This window comes from Melanaphis sacchari, unplaced genomic scaffold, assembly GCF_002803265.2.
Source record: "Melanaphis sacchari strain LSU unplaced genomic scaffold, SCAv2.0 Contig177_pilon_pilon, whole genome shotgun sequence".
NCBI classification, from domain to species: Eukaryota; Metazoa; Arthropoda; class Insecta; order Hemiptera; family Aphididae; genus Melanaphis; species Melanaphis sacchari.
This window is the reverse complement of record NW_020270834.1, coordinates 761,550-787,651: the sequence shown is the minus strand read 5'-3', so window position 1 is coordinate 787,651 and position 26,102 is coordinate 761,550. Positions and strand designations below refer to the sequence as shown.

At 23.1% G+C, this 26,102-nt stretch overlaps 1 protein-coding gene and 1 long non-coding RNA gene across 4 annotated transcripts; both read left to right on the top strand.

Annotated features, from left to right (window-relative positions):
- The first annotated feature begins 1,538 nt into the window (after window positions 1-1,538).
- Window positions 1,539-5,228, top strand: LOC112592469. The gene is made up of 3 exons (XR_003114558.1): window positions 1,539-1,679; window positions 3,614-3,918; window positions 5,061-5,228. It is a non-coding gene; the product is annotated as an uncharacterized LOC112592469 (long non-coding RNA).
- A 7,347-nt stretch (window positions 5,229-12,575) lies between these two features.
- On the top strand, window positions 12,576-25,711 carry LOC112592467 (glycerophosphocholine phosphodiesterase GPCPD1-like). Of its 3 annotated transcripts, none has more exons than XM_025336527.1 (17): window positions 12,576-12,966; window positions 14,035-14,291; window positions 15,179-15,348; window positions 15,412-15,575; window positions 15,640-15,804; window positions 16,384-16,491; window positions 16,569-16,728; window positions 16,799-16,940; window positions 17,179-17,410; window positions 18,959-19,117; window positions 19,266-19,396; window positions 19,855-19,990; window positions 20,171-20,331; window positions 21,300-21,450; window positions 24,377-24,501; window positions 24,583-24,645; window positions 25,227-25,711. In XM_025336527.1, exons 2-17 carry the CDS (start codon window positions 14,050-14,052, stop codon window positions 25,237-25,239), a joined length of 2,322 nt encoding a protein of 773 aa, XP_025192312.1. In that variant the 5' UTR covers window positions 12,576-12,966; window positions 14,035-14,049; the 3' UTR covers window positions 25,240-25,711. The 3 variants fall into 3 exon arrangements, with proteins under 3 accessions (XP_025192312.1, XP_025192314.1, XP_025192313.1); XM_025336528.1 differs by lacking the exon at window positions 12,576-12,966 and adding an exon at window positions 12,973-13,127; XM_025336529.1 differs by lacking the exon at window positions 25,227-25,711 and having other exon boundaries at window positions 24,583-24,649.
- Window positions 25,712-26,102: the final 391 nt, after the last annotated feature.

Genomic DNA, 26,102 nt, shown 5'->3' with positions numbered 1-26,102 from the left:
GAGTATTTGGAGAATTTACCTTTTTGCCAAAAATAGAAGTATAATTTTTATCCACTTTCCAATAAAATATATTTTTGAATAAAATTAGTATAGAATAAAATATAATTTATTCTTTATACCTGTATTCTTATTGTATACGTCTTAGCCAAGTACATTTAAAATAATACTTAGAATTATTGAAATAAATAGCTACAAACACGAGAGAATGATAACATTGATAACACTGATAGGTAACATAGTAAATATTAATTCTTTGAAATTAACCAAAACTAAAATTTGTCCTTACCTAATTATTATTTGGTATATAAAATAATTTACACACAAGTATCTTATATTAAAGCAATCATCCGGTTTTAGTGCAAATTTGCGGAAATCGCTTTAGTTCGTTTGACATGTACATATTTATTGCTATAATAATATTACTCTTCTATTGTCTTTATATTTGAAATGCTTACGTCGCATCGCAGTCATCAACGTCGTATTTTGAGCCGACCTTCCCATGGGACTTAGTGCGACCAGACATATACCTACGGTGTGTTCCATGCACGTTTCTTTTCGTTACTTCTATTCGACTCCAAAATATATTTTAAAGAGAGTGAAGTGCGAAATTGTATCGCGGCCATTATATTTGTAATGCAGTCCATACCTATATATTATTATATTTATTATTACGTCCGCGATATATTTATATATATACAATGTGATCACGCTAAGAGGTACCACTAATATTTCAATACGATAACCTTGTATTGAAATGGAGTTTTCACTGAATGAAGGATAGTACTTAAATACACATTTATTTATGATTTTCAAATTTTTAACACTTTTGGTGTGCGCATGCGCAATACAACTTACATTTTTTTAAATGGAAACACTATTTTTTTTTACATATTCGGATAGATTATTTTTTTCAAACATTTCTATTTTTAAAACTGATAAAGTTGGAGAAGTCAACATTTGAGTTAGTGCATAATTTGTATGTAACGAAATGTTCACTTATAACTACAAGAAATAAAAAAAAATAGTGCCAAATTAATACTTAATTTACCTTATTTGTTTATAAATAATAATTTAATAATATCGTACGTCGTTCTAATGGATATTCCGGGTATGTGATATAATTTTTGTTTAGTTAACTGCTATAATACGATTATTATTTTAACTATTTTTATAGTGGAATTTTATTTTATTACCGGCAATGTGTTGAAACCAGTATTATATAGAAATCTTGGGTATTTTATAGATATAGAATATCAAAAATGAGCTGGAAAAGTATCTATAATTAATATAAAACTTAGATTTGTACCTAATGTATTTTTGTAATCAATGATTAATGTTTATCTTTACGATTATTCTATCGCATACAACACGTGTGCGATGTACCTATTATCGTTATTATAAGCTAATCATATACATAATCATGTTATTTGTGTATACGGGGAAATTTAATATAAAAAGTCTTCAAAAATATTATTTTCACTATTATAAAAGTGTTTGTCGTATTACAATTTACATTATACATTAAAATGTTTGAACGATTTTATATTGAACTAAAAAAAGTCGAAAAATACTATTATTTTATCCAATAAAAAACATCAACAAATATTACATGAATTACTGCTGCTTAAAGATGATAAAAAGAAAAAGAAAACATAGCATGATTACTGGATACTTCAAAGGTATTTTTTATTTTTATTTTTAATAACTCTATAATTTATTTGCCAAACATTAAAACGTAATCCATATTAATATACATATATTTATTTATACAGAATGTATAATGTATACTTTGATGTATACATAAATTCTACAAACAAAAGAAAATATTTTTAATGATACTATAATTTTTATTACATGGAATTTGGGGGTAATACACACAAAATATATTGGCATTTATCATAAATGATATGTAAACATTTTTTACCGATTTCCATCAATGTGCGTCCTATTTCATTTTAAAATAATTTGTAATCATTGAATGAAAAAAAAATAGCCTAGAAGACGATATATTTAATTAATGAGCGACAACGATTTTTGTAAAAAAGATGATGTTTGAAATAAAATTATTATGTAATTATTTCTGTTTAACATAATCTTTTATATTATTTCGTTTGATATTTTGAATTTTGAAGTACAAAATAATTATTGAGATTTTCTACAATGGAAAACCCGTGTGATCTTTCACATCAAGTACTCGTAGAATAATACATATGCAAAAAAGCAATTTATTTCATGTAACATTGCGACATGTTTTATCTGATCGTCAGTCTTCCAAAAAAATTAATTGTTTTAAAGTTATTATTTCCTACAAGTTATTAGCTAAATATCAATTTCACTTTGAAAATTTAAATGTAAAATAAAATATAAAGAAATACCGAACAATAATGAATTTGGATATTTCGTGTATTGTGTTAATATCTCTTTAAAACGTTTAGTAGAAAATTAATAGAAATCTATGGCATACGGATGTAGCGCCAGACTGGTGGTTAATCGTTTGTTTTCGGCGCCGGCACTTACAAGAAAAATTGTCTACTAATTGTCTACACCGTTAATTAATTCTATTACTATTTCGTAAATTATTAAATTCCCATGATATGCTTTTGAAAAACTGAGCATGGCTCACTAAAATTAATATACAATTATAAATTATATACATATATTATTGTAATGTATGACACCATGTCAAAACATTGTTTAGGGTAGTAGGTAAAGAAACATATTTAATTTATAACGGTTGAAACTTTATTTAAACAAAACATGAAAACGTGAAACATAATGATGCTATTTCCAAAGCAATGGGCACAAGGAAGGAAATAAATCATAGTATATCTAAGATATCTAAAACATGATTGCACGTAGCTTATCAATAGTATATATCCGACGTCAGGGACGTCGTATATATTACAATTATAATAGTTAAATCGTAGTTACTCCATACAACCAATAACAAAATCAAAGGTGTAATTAGTACTACACACAAGCTGTGCAATGTGGATAAATTATATTATCTAAAATAGCTACTCCATATTTAATAAATGTACAGATTATTTTATAAAATTCCTTATTATAAATGGAAACACTTAATATAACATTTTCAGAATAAGTAAATATATAATATTTTAATGGTATATAATACACCTTAAGAACTAAACGAAATTTACTTAATACATACAACATGTACAGTTGTTTATAATCTACCTGTATATTATCCAAGTCATACTTATTGATTTTTTTTTATTCTCAAAAAACTTTGTTAAATTAATATTAATGAAATTTGTATTTACAAGAATGGGTGTCTTTATACATATCAATTTTTTGTCGTCATTATCGCTATTTACATATTCATGATTATTTTTGGAATTATCGTTACTGGCAATTAAATTTAAATATCCAATTAGTTCAAATAAAAGATGATTCGATTTACATTTGTGTAGGAGAACCGTGTATAAAATCCGTAGCCAATAACCAACAACCACATATGTGCGATTTAAAAAGTGTAAAGAAAATAGTGGTAATTTTGTATTTGTGTGTATTCATTATCAGTAATGATGTCTGTTGTTGTAACACTATTAATATGTAATTATGAAAAACCATCGGATGATTTCTGTTTTAGTACATTTTAATGTTGGCTGTCTGGGGGTAAATTTTTTGGAGAACGACGAACGTGAACAGTAACCAGAGTAGCATCGACCAAGACCAGTAGTAAAGCAGTCATCCATCGCGAAGACACGTTCAAACCACAAGACACTGTCCAGCTCAAGTCATGAGATCTATTGCTTTCGGTTTACGACCATATACATGATTTGTTAAATCAAAGTGTATTGCAATACCTTAAAGTGTTTTATTTTATACCGAATATAATTGTTGACATCATAGACAGCAGCTACTGTTAAGTTGACGGTATTTTGGAAACCAATCGTGAGTATTAACTACTTGCATTTAGCCATTTTTATACGCGTATCAAAATTTATAAACACAGGCACATAATCATTACGGGTAGTCTTTTATTTTTTAAATGCCCATTCTTTAAGTATTATTTAATATTTTATCGTTAACTCTATATGTTATTTATCTTTAAGAAGTTAAAATCACTCATTGACTATCACATGACCGCCGGCGGTCATTCAATAGAATAGATATTAGTATACGTCATAATTTTCAATGTTTTTTCAAATTTATAAATACTATATATTTGGAAAAATTGAAAAAAATATATAACCTACCTATTTCAAAAAAATTGTAATTGTTATCGCTACTCCACGCTCATTATTTTGTTGCATTTTTGTAGTGCCTAAGAAATGTTAATAATATAAAACAAAATCCATTTATGGTCGCCGGTGGTCTTATGGCAGTCGAAATGTGATTTAAAATTTTTTTTTGAAGTTTTTGCCTATTGTTTTTTTTTTGTATGAGAATGATTAGAAAATAAACTTAAGTATCCCAGTTATAGATTCATCTACTACCCATAATTATTTTAATTAAATATTTGTGGAAGTGATAAGTAATGATAACTACTTTTTTAATATGAAAATTTAACTTATGACTTTAAATTTAATAGAATCATATATATTATTAATAAGCATTACATACAGTGCCGCAACTAGAATTTCTTAGTTCTGTACCAACGATTGTTTTGGGCCCATTAAAAGAAAAAAAATTTAAAAAATAAGTATTTTATATTCTTCATTTTGTTACATGTATTTTCTACAATAGCAAATATTTGTATACATGTATATTTTCTTCAATAGAAAAAATAGTTAAATCCTGTGCTATTTATTTTCTTGACAAATTTAATAATGCTTCGATTAATATTTAATAATAATCAAGTATTTGTATAACTGTATTGAAATTAATATGAATTGGTTTCTTTCTATGACACAATTGCTTTAAGTTTCATACATTATAGTTTACATTTGACCGTAATATATTTTCTTAAAAGAAATAAATGAAAATTGAAATAAAAGAAAATTAATATATTATATTTACAAATCGAAATTATTTTATTGTACATTGTTTATAATCAGTACGAATTGTATTCTGAATTATAATAATTATTGCAGAACTGAACAATTATTACCTCTTCGGTTCGCGTCGATATTACTTCATCACCAGAACTTTGTCTACACAGCGTAAGACAATCAACGACCATTTGTCACATCTCGCAGAAGTAATAAATATAATATATAAGTGATTCAATATATATTTTTATAATTCTATCTTGTGGTCAGCCTATTTATAAAAACGACTCATTTTATATTAAAATTAAAAATATAATATTCAACAATGAAAATATTATGAAATGCAATTTAAAGAATTTATGCGAACAATGTAAACGACGTAAAGGAATTATGTGTAGGAATTACCATTTAAAGAGTTCTCCATGCATTTTATTTGGTGGTTTAAAGTTTTATTTCAAAAACGCTCCTGTTATAATACTAAAACAAATGCAAAATATTGGATCGAATAATCTAGAGAGAGACATGAGAAACTACTTTGAACATCAATACTTCGAAAAATCTGACGCCACTCATGATCATTTTAAAAACGTTGATCTTAAAGACTGTTCTTTGATCACTAAGAATCTAAATGATTACGCTCTTTCGGGGCATAATTATTGGTTACGAGTCTTTTACATGGCTCTCGAAATCGAATATAAATCTTGTCACCCAGATCGATTTGAATTAGTTCAACGTTTAAACTTAATAACTAATAATGTTTTTAAAACATATCAGGATTATATAAATCGTGATAAAGATGACCAAAAAATTGATGAGTATAAATATACTCATATCTTAGTGGATATACCTTACATTAATTTAAATTTACAATTTGATGCTTTTTTTCGGTGTTTAAAAAATATATTGAACTTAATGTACACCAAATGTTTAATGACAGTTTAATAAGCATTGGTTATAGTCGATCATTTATTTGTTTGCAATGAATTTAATAGTATGCATAATGGTGTTAATGAATCTATTTAAGACAAAAAATTTTTCTTAATAATAAATAAATATTTGCCTCGCCACTGAACTGTTAAAAATTTTTTTCATACTACACAGGATGTCAATACTGTTTGGCAATAACAGATAATGTAGCAATTCTTATGGTCTTTATATTTAAAGTTAGGTTCAATTTTATTTCAATCTCTAAGATTGATATTATGATTCTACTGACACTAAAAGTATTGTAAAAAACAAATTCTATTATTAAATTGTATTAAACAAATATAAATTAGTCTTATAGTGATCACTAAGTACTGGAGTTGAATTATTCAAGTTTATTAGAAATGTTGTCATTGTAACTATTTCATGTCTTTTAAATATAAATAAAAGAATTATATATTTTAGAAGCTTATTTTATATTCATATCAATATTTAGAAATATTTTAGTAATTACTCTTAATGATTGTTATATAAGTTCTGGTATACATAATATTAAAACAAATTCATAATTGTAGACTTTTTTTTTGGATCAGAATTTCCGATTTATTCGGTTGTTTTCTTGTTAAAGAAAATTAAGGAAGTCAAAGCTGTGTATGTCAATAAAACCTTCTGTGATCAAAAACAAACCAATATACAGTTTTTCATATTGTAGAACATTTTTTTTTTATAATTTAATCATCAAAGTTGTTACAAAATGCAATTTAATTTCTAATTGATACATCAATATAAATGTATTATGTTTTCATAACTTAGTAATTCTTTCATTATAATATAAAACCAAAATCAAATATCATTTTTTTTTTTTAAAACAAATTTTACACATTATTATTTTAGTTTTTGTATTTTAATATACAGTTTAATGGGTCCTCAGTAGTCTAGTGTCAGCGCTCTAGAGTTATACTCCAGTAACTTATCTATTCAGCACTATACAGTATACACAATAGGTATATCACTAATCTAAAACATAATTGAATTTTTTATCAAATTATTGAGATTGTTAAAATTTTAAAAGTAAATTTTTATATAACAAATGCTTAGACTATGAAAAATAACATTTTAAATTGCAAGAATATAGAATTAAATACTGTTTCTAGACTTTAAGTAACTTACTGAATTCTATGATGTGTTAATAGTTTAATAATTATATCAATTGTGCTTTCATTCTTTGTAAAAATTACCGAAAGCATATAGGTAACTATTATTGACTACTCATTTACAAATATAGATAATTGTTCAATTTCTGGATAAACTGTACGTTTGATTGCTCGAGAGACTTATTTAAACAATTAATTTAAAGAGCTGTCTAGATGTAGTTTAGCCTTTCAGAAAAAAATATGCACTTTTATTTTGTTAATTTTTAATATTACAGTTATATTTGGATATTTTAAACTTAAATTGTATATATTGTGGTTTTAAAAATAAAAACATTGTTTGAGATTTTAATGGTGTAATTAATAAAGCATGTAAAATTTTTATGAAGCAGGATTATATGTTACAAAAAGCTGAGATTATACATTTAAGTTCCTTAACATTTAATTTATAATCAGTTATAACTTAGAAGAAACACTCTGTCTATCAAAAAATGTCTTCAATTTTTTAGTAACATATAGTCATTATCAGGGAAACTTTAGGGTAATATTTTAATTATTTTTCTCATTTCTTAACTGAATTTATTGTACTTATGATAATTATTCTCTATGTTTAAAGGAATTCGAAGAAATGGCTTTATAAATGATTAAGATTAAAAAATCATTGTTAATTAATGACCATCCTAAAGTTGCTCAATCCTTATTACATTTAGCTCATTTGTACTTAAAAAATTTTAACAAATTTTGAGAAGCCCTAGTACTTTTTTTGCAAACAAAAAATATTTGTAAGTTATTTTATTGTTTTAAAGTAAAAAGTATGTTACTAACCGAATTATTTTTAGTAGATGAAAGTATCGTGATGGTACTTATAAAGAAATTGTCTGGTGTAGCAGCTAGCAGGGTTGATAGAAATTTTCAAATGTAGCAATAATTTAACAATATTGAGAAGTATAATTATTTTATTAATGATTTAGAATGGCTGAATTTAACATTTTATGATTGATATATTAAGTTGTGTTCTATAACAACTAATGATAACTGTATAAAAGATGACTTAAGTTAGGAAAAGTTTTTATGCATATTGAATGAATGTAGTTGTAATAAAAATTAAATTAAAATAAAAAATAATTTGAAAAGTTACATCTAAAATAAAATATATATATATTTTTTTTAATAAAGTAGAAATATTTTTAATTTATTCAAACCTATTTGTGCGTAGATTTCTTCCAGTTACTAAAAATTTATAAAAAAGTTATTTGTATATCTATAAAAAATAAATGTGTTGCTTTTAAAATAATTATGTTTATACGTTTAAAAATAAAGTTTAACCACTTAATTTTGTATAATTTTAATATCTAATTCTATTATATTTAATCAAGTAAAATTATTAAATAATTAAGTAATTATTTGTTAAACAAAATATACAATTTAGTAATTATTGATTTTGTCATCAGTTCACTCATGTTTTCTATTATTGACAAACATGGTTAATAAAAATTAGGATTTATTGGTTTCTTTTTTTTTTGTTACAAGCTTTATAAATCCTACAGTTACACTACTTTACCTTAAAGACAAATTATTTTGATATTAATGATAATTTTAAATTATTATGATGTTTTTAAAATAATTTTAGTTTTTTAATACATATATTATATTATATTAAAATTATACAAAGATTGTTACCATGATTCAGGACTTTGAATAAAATCTATCATAGGCTAGAAAATTTGATAATGTTAAAAAAATATTACTTGAATTGATTTGTATTTAAATACTTACTAGAAAATACATTTAAATATCTCTTTGGAATACTTAAAATAAGTAGGTATTTTTAAAAAGTTAGTTACCAATAACATAATTTACAGATTGTTATATTGGTAAATTTATAAATATGTGTCCATAAAATGTTTAAGTGGTAAAAATGTATTATAATTATAAAATTATTATAAGTGTATAATAAAATTAATTTTGGATCTTACCTATATTTCAATATATTTCTTACTCTCTGTGCAAATAACTAGAACCTGATAAAAATCTGATTGTTGACAAACAAATAATAACTTTTTAGTAAACAAATTAAATTGTATAATAAATTTGTGGGCTTGTAGTCTTATTAAATGGCTTGGATTCCAAAGCGGTCTCATAAAAAAAATATTTAAAATTTCATACAATCTGTAATCCTAATATTATGTGTTTTTATTGTATTTACTAGATCTATGTTGAAGTGTTGAAGCCTTTATGGTTGTAGTGGCAAATGTAATAATAATGAATTTGTGGTACTGTTTTATTATTAAGCAAATAGCTCCATACATTTTATACATTAATGTGATCAGAGTAGGGCGTTATTCGAATGAAATTTTATTTAGATGATATTTTATTCGAATAAATTATTATTTGAATGATTTTTTCACGATTATTCGGATAATTTCAAAACGTTATTATTTGAGTAATTTTCGTTAATTTTGTTTGGGTAACCATAGGGTTGGTAATTAAAAACAGGCAAATAGTTGGCATTGTATGTATTTTAAATTACATAATAATGAAAATATTATAAAATATAGATATAAATCTATAGAAGAAAGTAAAGAATTTGATATATTTTTTTTAATAATAATTTAGTAATATTAAAATATGAATATTATTTCGTAATAATTACAACAATTATAAATAGTAGTAAATAGTAATAACAAAAATGTAAATAAATAATTTTGGCAAAAATGAAAATAAATAAATATAGCAAATTTTAAATTTCAATAAATAAAATTATTATTAAATTTTTAATAAATTATTAAAAAAATTAATTTAGTTTAATTTATCACAGTATAATTAATGCTATTATTAACTAGAAGACTTATAAATTATAATCTTATTACCATTATATGATACATATTTTGTACTACCTAGTATAATTTTTATTCAAATAATAACAGTTTGAAATTATCCGAATAATTTTTATTCAAATAATAACGTTTGGAAATTATCTGAATAATTTTTTATTCGAATAATAATGTGTGAAAATTATTCGAATACATTTTTATTCGAATATTTGTGAAAAATCCATTCTAATAATTTTTTATTCGAATATATATTTATTCGAATAGTTATCTAGATACTATTTTGCCCAACTCTGAATGTGATGTATCTAGGTATTATATTGTCTTTATTGAATATTTACTTTATGTTAGTGGCCATGTGTATAACATTGGTATTTTATAAAATATCTAGGAGCTTTATATTATAATACTAACTACAACCGGCAATCTATAAAATTGTTTAAGTTACCTAAGCAGTAAGCATTATTATATGAAATGCCAAACAATGTATAGGTTATGCATTAAATCCATGTAATCAGTATTAACATATGATAAATGTACCTTCACCTAATTCATTGCAATTCGAAATGTCATCTTAATTTATAGTGTTGTAATAAATTAATTTAACTACTTTTTATCAAGCTAAACATAGGTATTAAATATATTTTTATTTTTTTGTAATAATAGGATATTTTTAATAATAATAATTTAGTCTTAGCAAAATTTAAAAAAAAGTGTATTGTATTTTTTAATAATAATTAATAACTGTGTACTACCCATACAAATCACAAATTATTTTGTTTTTGTTTTATTTTTATGTATTATATTCTGTAATATTAAATAAGTACTTTGTAATAAGTATTTTTTTGTGTGCTAGGTTGGTGATTTCTTAATTTATGAAATGCCTAGTTATAATAAAAAATGTTTAGGAAATGTATGTAAAAAATAAAATATATTATACACTTTTCTAAAAATCAAAAGGTATTACATAGCATTTTATGTATTAAATATATTATTTAAACACATTGCTGCTAACATTTACAAAAATATAACAGTAAGCTATATAGTGGTGAGCGGTATTACAATCTTACTTTGAATATCATAGATATCCCAACCACCTAATGTTCAGATATTTTTAGTATTTTTTACATATGGGTGTTTTTATCAACTATGTTATAGATTCTAAGTGTTTATTATAAATTTTAAATTATTACGATGTTTTTGTAGTACAGGAATAAGTTATATATTATATATTAAAGTATTTTAATAGTATATAAAACTTAAATTTTAAATTTAATTTTGTAATATTTATTTAATTTTATTAAAAATAAAACAATTATTTTATGAAATCTAGATTTAATTATTTTAATTTTGGGAAATAAATAATAAGCTACAATAAAAATAATTTTTAACTTAGTATTAAATATTTATAGACTATAGTAAAAGAATAGATTTTTCATTTTTAATACATACAATATATTGTTTGAATCCTTACAATAATGTAATACTACAGTATTTATTCTTAATATTATTCTTCCATTATCAATATTAACAACCAATAAAAAAATAATATATAATAGCCAATAGGTAACAAAGGAACTCTGAATAATATATTAAATAAAATTTTATTTTTCAAGATCAATATAAAATTCAACAGAACTCTTCTCAGTGTTTGTGGGTTGAAATCAAATGCAATCATTGTAACTAAGGATGATTCTAACTTCAGTCGATAAATTATGAAAATGATTTTACCAAGTTCTATTATATTGGATTGTACTTTTAATTATTCCTTGTATTCTAACTTTTAAAAATATATTTTTGCTAAATATTTGTTTTAGTAAAACTATTCATTTTTTACTTTGCCATATTTTAAACCTTACATGTATAACAATTAGTGCTAAGAAATACAGAATGAATTTTTGTGCTATTAAATCACTTTTGTAGTATTGTTTATTTATCTTTCGTACCTCTTCTTGTCTATACAGACTTTTATTAAAAAGTAAGTAGATTATTTACACGAGTTTAATGATGACTTGATTACAAGTATATTTCATTATTTTAATATTCATTTATAAAGAAAAATAATTAAAAATGTCCACGTATAAAAATAATAAAAATTAGTTTATGAATCTGGTTTATTAGGTTTTAGTATAGAAATGTGAGGCTTCAGTATAAATCATAATACTATGCGTGATTTTAGACACCACAGTCTACAATAACAACATTAGGTACATCAACAATAACAATAATCAGCAAGTTTTTGTGATGGTATCAAATACTGTGGAGTATTAACCTATTATACTGGTAGCTTACTATAATACTGCGGTGTTAATTAACGTTTAAACACGAATCACAAAACTGACCAACAAAATAACATATAATTTATTTTATGTATTACCTATTCCTTATAATAAGTACCATAAATACTTGAAAATGAAAACGTTTTTGTAGTAAAGAATTATCAAATAAACTAGTTTATAGTTTGCTTTTGAGACTTCCGTCCTCTACAAAAACTCAAATGACTGGCAGAGTGCATGACTCAGAAGTACTTGCATAATAAATTAATAATATATATTATAATATTATAATACATAATTAATAATTATTATCTATGAAATTCCTCATCGCGTGATTACAATGGGACCAATCGGTTGGTAGGATTACGCGCGGAGTGGTGTTACCGATCGATAAGAAATAACTGCTACCACGATAATGAAAGTGATAATAGCGATCGCACACGTCTCCGTTGATGTAGTCAAATGCCTAGTGCCGTTTCGAACTCAAGTTAAATAAAATTATAATCGTTTTGATTCGTTCAATAGACATTCTTCGCAATACTGCGACTAAAAATCATACGTCTTTTTGATATCTTTCAAGTACTTCGTTGTCGAGACGGTGTGTTACCCAAGTGTCGTCTCGTTCCTCTGGCAGTACAACCGAATTTCGACGATCTCACGATAAGGCCAGAGTGCGTTGGGTTTATCGGAAAACAATAACGACAACGACGACGTGCGTATCATTTGGTCGAGTGCGGGTGTCGCCCATTCCCTCCTTTTCCAAGTTATCGGCAAATCGTGACGGAAGACATACGAGACAGACGACGCTGTTAAAAGGAAGCCGGAGGTAATGTTTTCGGTTTTTATATTTTCATTCAAAAATTTAAAATACATGCTAAACGGCACAAGACGTGTTGAAGTCCGTCATCTTACTCATTTTTAAAAACCTACCGACGTGTTAGTATTACGAAATCATTCCATCATTCAGACTTGGACATTGTTCTTGAGGTAACAGTAAGGACCACGTTGTTCTATGTTTAATGTATTTCTCTTAAAGAATTTTAAAATGTTTTATATTTCCATAGTGTACCATGGTTAGAAGGGTGATTAATTCATTGTAATTTTAGTATTTTAAAATTGTATGTTGGTAGGTATTATGTATTTATGTTGTACATCGTGAATATTCTTCATGGACAACTAATATTATAACATAACTTGTGATGTATATTGTACTATTTAATGTTTTTTTTTTTAAATTTAAGAACTCCAATGATATAAATCATCTTAAGATAAATAATTAAAACATGATTATAGTTTTAAAAAAAAATATTAAGTTCATACAAGTTTTTGTTTATATGACAAGCATATGCATAAATATTCTATTATTGTTTGTATTTTTTAAATATTACTCTACGTTCTATGTGAATGCTGTGGATTTTTGTGATTATTATAATACAAGTATTTTGACCATGCTGTTGTGCTACAGTGTAGCGTGTTCATTGCGGCTAAATACAATCTGTTATGTTTCCCTCATAGTCATCACTTTCACATAGGACATGCGTTAATCATGACTTAAACTTATAATGTATAAATAGTATATATAAGAAGTTAAAATCAAAAAAATTGAATTCAACTAGATTTTTACCAGATAAATAAATAATAAAATAGTTTTTAAATTGTAATTTATATTCTACATTATGTTATTAATTATTTTGGTATTTATAAGTTTTAAATGTTGTTCCTCTCATTATTAATATTATTAGCTTCACTATTAGTTATTTATTTTAGCTCTTACAACATTATTTAAATCATAAAAAGTTTTTAATTTCCCTATTAAATATATTAAAACAACCATTAAATATCAATGTTAAATGCACTTTTTTAAATGTCCTTTAAAATTTTGTTGGATATGTAGAAGATATTGGATAATATGCAACAATGGTTTGAACAAGACCAAACAAGCGCTAAAAATTCATCAGATATAAAGTTTCATTCAGTACCAAAATCATCGAACGAAATGGAAAAGTCAATACTTAAAACATTCACTGTTGAAGCTGAAACAATAACTGGACAATATATTTGTGTATCTGGTAATTGCTCAACCCTAGGCGATTGGGAAGTAAACAAGGCGTTTGTTCTGAGTAATACAAATGTGATACGTATAAGAAAAAAATAAGTTGATTATAATTATCAAAATACTGTTCTTAAATAATGATTATGTTAACATAGGTATAATATTTTAATCGGCTATCTAATTACCTTCAAATATCTGAAATGGTTAAATTTTCACTTCTACCCATAATTTTGATTGGATTTTCTTTATATTGAAAAATCTTAGAGTCAAATTTAACTTTGGGGGAAAAAAATATGTTAATACTTGTATTAAACATTAATCAAATTCCATATAATTATATTTAGTGAAATTATATATTTTTGAAAATATACTATACAGGTTTTTATTGATGATTTTTGAATTAGAAACTGGATAGATTTAAATTTTATTCTTGGAAATTTTCAAAATTTAATTTACTAAAATTAAAATCTTCCCCACATCATAATCAAATTTACTATTAATAGTACTTCAAACTCTATAACGAGACAATATTAGACCACGTTCAAAATAAAAATATAAGCAAATTTTTTCCATAGTATTGTAATGACTTGTTAATCAAGTAAATGAACTTAGATATATACTGATAAGTTTTCACTTATCTGCAAATAGCAGTGAATAATCAAAACATTTTTTTACTCTTTATATTATTTTATTTATTTTTTTATGAAGCATGATGTTTATAGTTCTACATTTAATATTAAACTATTACAGAACTACATCAAATCTTTTTAAATTTGATAAAAATACATTACAAGTAATAATTTTTAAATTATTACTGAAATTTAATTGTAATTAAGTATTTTTATTTTTTATAAATATGTAACATGTTTATTAATCATTAATTATGTTTGTTTATGTTAAATTATATATTATTTCTTATAATAAACAACCTATGTAATTTATTTTATTATTATAACTAATACAATTGAATTAATGTTATTTTTAGTCGAAAATACTGTATATGGACTGGGTCTGTACATTTGCCACCAGAAAAAGAAATATTTTTTCGTTATTTCATGGCATATATAGTAGAACCTGATGGTGAATTTGTGACACAAAAACATATATTTGTTCATTCATGGGAGTCTCAACCAGAACCTAGACGTGTACAAAATGGTATATTAATTATTTTGATAAAAGTAGTAAAATATAAAAAAATAATAAATATAATAATCTTAGAAACTCAAATATCAACCAGTGATTATGCACTACAGAGTGATATGTACGGTATGAATGATAAAAATAAAATAAGCAAAGGATTTTTGACTACAGAATGTGCTATTCAGTTTAAACTATTTGATACTCCTATTACATTTTGGAAATCTAATCTACAAAGTAAAATGGTATGTAAATTATTGTATAAAATAGATTAGTTTGAATACTAAGAATATTATTTATACTTTCTAGAATTTAGTTAGTGTAAAAATGACACCTGTACCTCTGTCTTCTAAACTGTCAGCTGATTCTGGGGACTCATCTCCTAACATAAGTAATGTTATACTTGAAGATTCAAGTTCACATGGAACTGATTATATTCAGAAACAATTTGGGTGGCCATATGTAGAATATGTGGTAAATATATTTTTTAAAGGATTTTGCAAAAGTTTACCATAAGTTGACTTATAAAACAGATTATACTTAAATATTTAGACTTTAATATTGGTAATTTTTCATAGTTAAATTAAAAAAAAAAAAAAAAATTGGATTAATTTGTACTTAAACTTTTAAGTATTCGACTATTTACTGAAATTGTTAAATAAGTATTAAAATCACTTAAAATAAAACTTTAAAGACACGATTAAGAATTGAAATTTATTAAATATATATATTACACTTTATGTTTACGAATTAATATATTTTAATATTGTAATTTTATTATTCTCTATACATTTTAAAGATTTTTGTTGTTTTTTAAAATTATGTGCGAAATTAACCTATATGGACATTTTTTGGTATGAGAATATTACTAAGAAATTTATTTAACAAACATTTGTATAATATGTAATTGTATAAATATGACATTTTTACTTCTTAATTATTGTTAGTCTTCAGCAGCTTTACATTTTTTAATAAATTAATACGGTATTTAAATAAATATATTTACATAATTAGTTTACTAATATTATTAATTTATGTGATGAATAATTCTAGGATATTCCTGGTGGTTATAGTTTTAAGCATCAAAATCAGTTTGGTACTATTATGCAAGAAAATATTTTTCATTTATTTCAAACAAAAATGTACAATTTCAGTTGTGTTGTATGTATATTGTTTTCAAAATCATTATTTAATTTATGTTTTTAATAGTAATCAGAATATTTACTAAATTTTTATAGGGGTATCTTTTTGATTTTTATCTGCATAAAGAATCTTCTGAAGAACCTCCTTATCATATTGGTTTTACTCACATTCTACCAAGTAATATGAAATATAGCAATGGAATTATTATATCTCCTATCACCAGTGTTCGTCATAGGCCAATAGGAGAACTTAAAAGTAAATGAATTAATCTGTCCTAATAGTTATTTCATGTTGTATTAACCTTTTTTTATGTTTATAATTGCAGTTGATTATTTGATTATAAAACCAACAAAAGATATCAAATGCACTTTAGAACATTTGAGGTTGACAGATTGGAAAAATTCTCATTTCCCACTAGATATTGGACACAGGGGATCAGGTTCATCATTTAAACAAATTCTATCCGAGTGAGTTTTTATTTTACATTATATTAAGTATGAAGTATATAGTTATCACTAGAGATAATTTTAATATTTGTAAATTTCAAACCATGTTTGCATTTTTTGCGCTTAAAATATGGTCTGAATTTTTTTTAAATTGTTTTTTCATAAATTTTTATAATATTTTTAATGCACCTATCTATCACTTATGAATGAAAATTTAAAAACAAAATGTTATTGTTAATTTTAATTATAATTGTTGTAGTTGTTCACATATTCGTGAGAATACAATAGCATCCCTAAAAGAGGCAGCAAATAAAGGAGCTGATTTAGTTGAGTTTGATGTACAACTTACAAAAGATTTGGTACCTATCATTAATCATGATTTTGTAGTATCAATGGCAACAAAATCAAAAACAAATGTGTTAGCTGAAGAAGTTGAAATGGTTCAAATTCCGTTGAAAGATTTTTCTTTCGAACAATTACAAAAGCTAAAAGTAATTATCTAAAATTAATTATTTTAAATGTGTATGCATTATTACATATTACTTATTATTTCAAAAATTATAAAATGTTTTTTAAATATTTTTTAATATTATTTGTTTGTTTTTTTATTGTTATTTGTTTTTAATTTTTACTGTTGTTAATGATGATATATATTTTTAATTTCTTACTTAAAAGCAGAGTATTATTTTTATTATTTAGATCTATATGAAACAAGTTTTGAACAAGTAGTTAATAAGTTATTTTTAAGTAGTTACTTATAAGTTATATGTATTTAAAGTTTTAAAAACCAGAGTTTCAGCGCCCAGTGTTTTATTTTGCATGTTTTTCTATGCTAATATTTTACTCTAGTTACCTATACTTTAAATACTTATAACTCAAAATATTTAATTTTTGTACATACTAGTGCTCCAAAAAATATTCTGTTTTGGAATAAGAAGTTAAAATTATAGTTTGTCATAAAAAAAAAAAAAAAAAAAAAAATAATAAAAATGATACAATATAAAAAAAGTATAAATAATAAAAAATAGTAAGTATTTAAAGTTGTTTCATAAATGCGGTTTTGTTATAATTTTAAATTATAGGAACACAGTTTTTACTAAAATGTTACTAGCTTTAAAATAAAAATAAGGTAGATTATTTTTTTACCTGCCTAATTTTAATAAATACATTGTAATTATGATTTAAGATAATATGATGACTAATTCATAATATATCAAAATATATGATTGGTAGTTAATATTTTGTATTTTTAAACTTTATTATTAGACTCAATTGATTTTTTATGAAACTTAAGGTAAGAACATAATCTGTGTTCTCTAGTTGGATTTTTTACAATAGTTGTATTAATGTTCATAATTTGCTTAAAAATAAAAAAGTGTTTAAAAACTAATGAGAAAATGCAGATAATGTTCTTACCTTTAAGTTTCATAATAAATCAATTCACTTTAATATTAAGAACTACAATACAAAATTGTAACTGCTAAACATCTGTTGTGATATATTCTGGTTAAAAAAAGACAACACACACAAGTGGTATAATGTTCTCTTAAACATAAACAAACTGTAACTTATGTACATATTTGTACCAATCAACACACAATAATATTTTTAGAAAGAAATTTGAAAACAGGTATTGTACTGGAGAAATACAAAATTTATTAGGAAAAGTAAAGTTTGTGATACCGATTAACAAAGTATATAAAAACTTTACATTTCAAACATGTCTATATTCAATTAATAAATCAGTTATAAATCTTTTAGTATTAGAAGTATTGAATATATATTTGAATGAAAAATATTCAGTGTGAATCCAGCAAATTTTAAAAATTTATGTTGTACACTTTTTAACTGAGTATAGTGTTCCCTATGTAGGAATTCTATACGACATGATTATATTTAAAAATAGGATACATTTATGCATAATGCACAATTACGCTATGAGACTAAATGCCTGCTAAAAAATGCTTTACCATTTTATAATGAATTTAAGATTTATAATTGTCTTTTATAAATTCTTATGTTTTATAATTATTTTACAGATTTATCATGTTAAAGAACCTTATACACTTTCAAAAACTCACTTTCTAAATGACATTAGAAATGATTATCAACCTTTTCCGAAGCTTGAGAAAGCGTTCACAGATGTCGATATCAATGTTGGATTTAATATTGAGTTGAAATGGACAATGAAACTTCAGGTTATTATTTATTTTTACTATGTTTATGTATATAACTTTTATATGATAATATTGTAATATTGTTTATAATATAATGATTGTATTAAGATAATATTTAGTTGACACTAATTGTATGTGTTTTATGTTTAATTGGCTATTAAATTTACAGGATGGAACATATGAACTCGACAACCCATTCGATATGAATTTATTTGTTGACACTATACTTAAAACCACATTTGAATTTGCAGGATCACGAAGTATTGTGTTTTCTTGTTTTCATCCTGATGTCTGTACCATGTAAGTTATTGTACTTTTATCCAATTTAAAAAGTAATATCTATAATTTTTAACTTATTTTTTTAAGAATCAATAGCATTTCTGTTACTTTTAATGTCATTTAAAGGTTTCATTTTTGTGCATGTAATAAAAATAAAAAAATAAAATCGAAGAAAAAATTAAGGTTTAATATATTATTATTATTAATTTTGTTTGTCTGCGATAATACTGATAACCTCATTTTTCTGAAATTTTGTAACAAAATTCAAAAAACCTTTATAGTTCAGAATTAAATATTTTTTTGAAATAGAACATGTTTTTATAAAAATATTTTACTAATTTTAATGAAAAGTGTATTAACAATTATATCACATTTAATAAAACAAATAGCCAATTTATTTAGTAACATAAAAAAGTGCTTTATAAACAATAAAATACATGTAAAAAATATTTTATGATTTATGATTAATAATTTTATAGGCTTAAAATGAAGCAAAATAGATATCCTATATTGTTTTTAACTCAAGGTGTTACCGTGCGGTACCCTACATATGCTGATCCTAGATGTCATTCTATTCAGAACGCTGTTTACCACGCTACTTGTCATGATTTATTGGTAAATTTACTGATTTTATTTTTAACTTATAAATTATATACAATAAACATATAAGCTTATTAGTTTATTTATTTACAATGATAATAATTATTATTTAACTCGTGTTTGTATTTATGTATAACTTAAGTTATAAATATAAGATTGTTTTATTTTAGAATTATATTGTTTACATCTATTTAGGGAGTAAATGTTCACTCTGAAGATTTGTTGCGTGATCCATTACAAATAAATATTGTCAAACAGGCTGGACTCGCTCTTTTCTGTTGGGGAGATGATAATAATTGTAAAGATGTAGTGAATAAATTCAAAAAATTAGGCGTAAATGCTGTTATATACGATAAGTAATAAGTTATTATACATAGTTATTAATGCTTTTATGTTTTAACATATTATTTGATTATAATTACACAAGTTTTTTATGATGATTTGTAACAATCGAGCATACTATAATCCAAGGCTAGGCATTAAAGACAAGTTAAAAATTACATTTTAAAAGTACCTTTTTCATGGTATACACTTACTATAACTTAATTTATTATAAAGTCATATTAAGTTAATTTTTTGTTACTATTTAGTGTAAATTATTGTTTTAATAGAAAAAAAAAAAAAATCAGAAATATTTGAATGTTATATGTATTATAATTTATAAATAACAAAGTGTAGATTGCTAAAAAAATGTAGAATGCATAATTTATAGTTTAAAACAGATTAAATCAACAATTATGATAATAACTTTATATACATATTGATATAAAATTAAAATTTCATCAAAATGCATAAGTTTCAATTCTCAGTAACAATATTATCATTTCAATATTTAAATTAATACTGAAGGTATATCCCTTGAAAAATAAATCTAAATAATTAATAACTTCTATTAATAGGATTCTATCATTATACAGCCTCCCTTTCTTTTATTATTTCTATGAATTACTTTTGTATATATTATTTTTTAAATATATTTTTTTTGTTTTTACATTTTGTTAATATTTAGTTAAAAAAAAAAAAAATGTAACTGATTTTTTTCTAAGAAAAATTACTTTTTTATCTATTTAATTTATAAAATTTATTTTTACTTGTAATTTGGAACTTAAACTTTATCTTATTTTATTTAAAAAGTTAAACCATTTGTGAATAGTCCAGCCTTGATATTATCTAAGATTTAATTGTATTGTAATACTTTTTAAAAATATTTTTGTATTTTTTATTCTTTAGTTGATTATAATTTGCAAACAACTATATATTATTTAAATATTTTTTCAAACATTGAATTATTTTGATATTAATTGATTAAAATTTTATATTTTAGGTTGGATAAGATTGAGTTGTTGAAAAAAAAAATGTCTTGTTCTACTGAAAGTCCTGATGTCTTCATTGCCAATAATTATTGTGATCAGAATGATATACTTTTATCTAAACAACAATCACTTAATGAAGATCCACATTTACGTGAAGATAATGTTAGTTACATAGAGTTAATTTAATTTAAGCATGTATTTAAATTAGTGGGGAACCTTGGGTAGACTTAATGAGTAAACAAGTTTTAATATTTTCTGATAAAAAAGAAATCGATCAATCAAATTTAAAATGAAACATGTATTGGTCTTTTTTTAATAAGCTTAAATTTATGTTCATGTGAATAGCTATATAACTTATTGATAATTATTTAATTGATTATGGCTGTTGAAGATTTCATTACATTAATGTAAAATATTGATAAAATAGTAAAATAACTTGTATTTAAGTATGGTCGATGAATAACAATCAACTTAATAAAAATAGCTATTGGTAAGCATGAGCATAGATGAAATGATGAAACATAATATACATATTTTAATTTGGATTTGGTTTATTAGTATCATATTGCTGCAGAAGAAGGTGGAAAATAAGTATCTACTTGTCTTCTGCTACTATGCACCAACAGTGAATCAAATCTAAGTTAAAATAATGAGTGATAAGTAATTACATTGGAGTTGCTTACCTAAAGTATATTTAAATCAATAATGAGATATATCAGAGGTCTCTAACCTTTTTATGGAGGGCAATATCTAAGATACACTTTGGCATTGCAGGTAAAATTTTTTAAAGGAATAGAGTGGTAATGAAATTGAGAATAAAAAAGAAGTATTTTGGTTTTAGTAAAATAAATATTTTTTTTTCGATAACGATCGCCGCCTTAAACAAGATAACACAATCTACAACGATTAACAAAAAATTATTCATTTTATTTTAAGGTTTTATTATTTTTCTTTTACTTGGAAATACTATTGATAAATAAATAATATTTTCAAAACATCAATTAACTTGGTGGGCTGGCTTAAAAGCTGGACAGTACTGTACAGACCTGCGAGCCGTAGGTTGGAGACCTCTAAGATATATCTTAAAAAAATATTATAGCACCTTGTGTAGCATTAAACCCATTATACTAATCCCTTACTAAATTACTAAATCACTATTTACTAGTTAGAAAAGAGAACTCAATAAAATCAGTATTTTCGATTGATACATTTAACAAATTTGTTTTTATTAAATTAGATATTTTGTCAATAATACTGAAGTATGAATATAAGTATTTATATTCTCTCTCATCTCTTTTTATGCTTCGCTGCTGGTTTTAATATTTAATTAATTTTAAGAATATATATCTTTAAGTATATTAAAAAAAAAATGTTTCATATTATATTTTATTTTTAGTTGGATGTAATTGTAAATTAGTTGCTTATCTTATCTGACTTTTAACTTACAAGGTGATTTATTTAACACTGAACTTATTATTTAAGAAAACAGTTTTGAAAATATTTCTTTTACATAATTTTAAGTTGTTACAAAACAATATTTTTTTATCACTTTAATATTAAAAAATTGTATTCCTTTAGATATACTTTTGATATAATTTCTAATTTCATGTCTCAAAGAAGAATATTACTAGGAATATTTTAAATTTCTAAAAATTGAATTTTGAACAAGTATTTATAAATAGACCAACATTATATGTATTTAAAATTTGATAAGTATGATGCAAATTTAATATCAAAAAATGTTAGTTAACAAAATACTTCAAAATAAAAGAAAATTTTTTTTTTAACAAATTAAAATAATTTAAACAATAATGAAATAACAGATTAACTTTGTAATGCATAACAAAGCTAAATTTAAAATAATAATTTTAATAGAACTTTAAGAAATTAATTTTTAATTTCTCTTATCAAATAATTAATCAATAATAATTGTTAATTTATTTATTTTTTTTTGTGAATAGTTAAGAAATAAAAAATCCAATATCCAGAATTTAGAGATGAATATATTTGATTATTTACCAAAATATAAACATATGCACTAATGAAAAAATATGCCTCAACTCTCAAAGTATGCAATCATATGTAAAATAAAATTTGGTTTATGTGATTAGTTCGATTTGAAATGCAGACATTATTAATACTGAATATAGTTCATACACCTAGTATTTATATGTGAACACATTTAATCTGGTCTTTAGTTTCAAGTATTAGAGTAAGCATACTAGTTGACAAACATTTCGTGGAGTATTCCAGTATCACTCCATTATGCTCTATTCATTTCAACTTTTAATAGTTAACAATTTGTATACTACTCATCTAAAATTTGATTTTTATGTTCTGAAGTAGTGCTAAAAATATTCTGTTTTGAATTAAGTAGTTATAATTGCATCTTGTCATTATAAGAATAAAAACTAATTTTAAAAAGTAACGGTTACATTTTTTTAGATAAATGTTGGTTTTTTTATTGAATTAAAATTATTTTTAAAATGATAATTTGTTTTGAAATAATGAGTAATAGGTTGAATGAATTACTTATGTAAAGATAGTATAGTACTATCATCAATCATTATTTAACTGTCATTACCATTGCATCCAATTTTTCAAAATATAAAATCACTCAATATATTGTTTGTGAAACAAATTTATCATAAATTTACTTTTTAAGTTTTTAAAAATAGCGGACTGTAAAATAGTAGTTTTGCCTTAAATATTATTATTATACTTGAATGATTTTATGGTGTTATTGAACAAATTTTCTGATCTAATCTTATTTGATTAATAATTAAATATATTTTTTCTTTCTTAATGATTTTAAGTGTGATATAATGTATTTGTTGAAGAATTAATTTAATATTTTGGTTATTATTAATTAAAAATGAGTTTATCAATTGAAGATTTGAAAATTATATCAACTCATTATAACATGAAATGAATTTGTAGCTTATTCTGTTGTAATTGAATGTTCTAGAAAAAAATGCAAATACTTTAAGTTTTGAGCACTACTCAGAAAATTAAATATTAAAATAATTTAAAGTTCATTAAAATGTAACATATTTATATATTTATAATAAATGGAGTTTTATTTTAGGAAAAAGATAATAATAGATATTTCATGGATGTCGGTAAAGCCAGTTTTCAAAATCAATGTTCTTCAACAGAAACGTTATGGAATGAAAAAAAAAGTGATTCTAAGATGCCATCAAAGAAACAGAGGTAATGTGCTTATACTTTTTATTATATTTAATATTTTATTCTAAACATATGATTTAATATATTAAACATGTTTGTAAATAGATTTGACTGTGTTGATGGTTTATTGGAATCGGATGTTAAACCAACTAAATCCAAAAAATCTAAGTAAGTAATAGTATTGCTAAAAAAATGTATTCATTTTGTTCTCAATGTAGCGAATGGTGTAACAGCATAACTATCACTAATATGTCTAGACACTGAAAGAAAAACTTACCTTTATAAACTTTTAATTGTATTATGGGAGTTTACTGAAAAATTTTAATATATTTATATTACATATTAGTTTTTTAAATTTTAATAAATTTATTATTATAATAGTATATTTTAATGTCTTTCTTAACTTTTTACACATTTAAACTCTAAAGTTGATTTAAAATATATAACCTGATTTATTAATATGCTATAATGTAATTAAATTATTTTTCTTTATAAAAACTATAATTCAGAATCTTGTATAAATTTCCATGTTTCAATGTTGTTATTATAATTTACCATGGTTTATTGATGGCTGGTCTAATGATATTTCCTAAAATGATTTTTTCACATTTGAGAATCTTTATTCTTTCACTTGATATAAATATGATAGAAATATTACTCAACTAAATTCCTTAGTGATAAATAAAGATCATAGTTTTTGTAATATTATTTATTTTTTTTATTTAATGCTTTTATTATTTTTTTTTCAGGACTAATAAATAGAAGACTACTTAGAAACTCAAGTTTTGAACAATATCAAATAATCAAAATAATTTACAAACATATTGTATTTAGTTTAATATATTATATATTTTATTAATTGTATTTTAATATATTATTAAATAATAATAATTGTTAATTGTTGATTAACCAATCAGTGTAAGAATAGGAATTTTTATAAGCTATAAAGCTTAAATTTAAGTGTTAATAGAGTTAAATTAATTAGTAGGAACATAATATTTTTAAAACATATTTTTTTTTTAAATTTATATTAGTATGTTATAGATGTTAATTTTCTTTTGCTTAAATGCGGTTCGGTGCTGTAATTTAAATTCATATATATATATTTATTATTATAAATCCACCTTGTATGTGCTCAGTGTCGTGATGACTGACAATTTGCAATATTATTACAATATTCCTAGAACCTGGGATTTTTATACATAATTATATTAGTTTTTGATGAATGTTAATTATTATAAAAATATTTTCATACAGTACCATTATTTTATATTATTAATTATTTTTTGACGTTTTTATGGTTAAATCATGAAATATTATTTGGTAATAATTTGATTATACGAGTATTATTAATAAATATTTGGTATTTATGTGGTTATTTTATTATTAGCTGTACCAATCATTACAGGGCTTAAAGTAGTTAAAATTGAGCAATGGACAATGGTACAGTGTTTCATTGTTTTAATACTATATTTTGAGTGTTCCTATTATTAAACTCATATTATTTTTATTTTTTTCAACATTTAAATTTTATTGTGTATTATATTAAGTTCTTGTTTATATCAGTACTTGTAATCTTTAAATTAATACCTAATTTTACTAATTTAATTAATTTGTAAATTTCT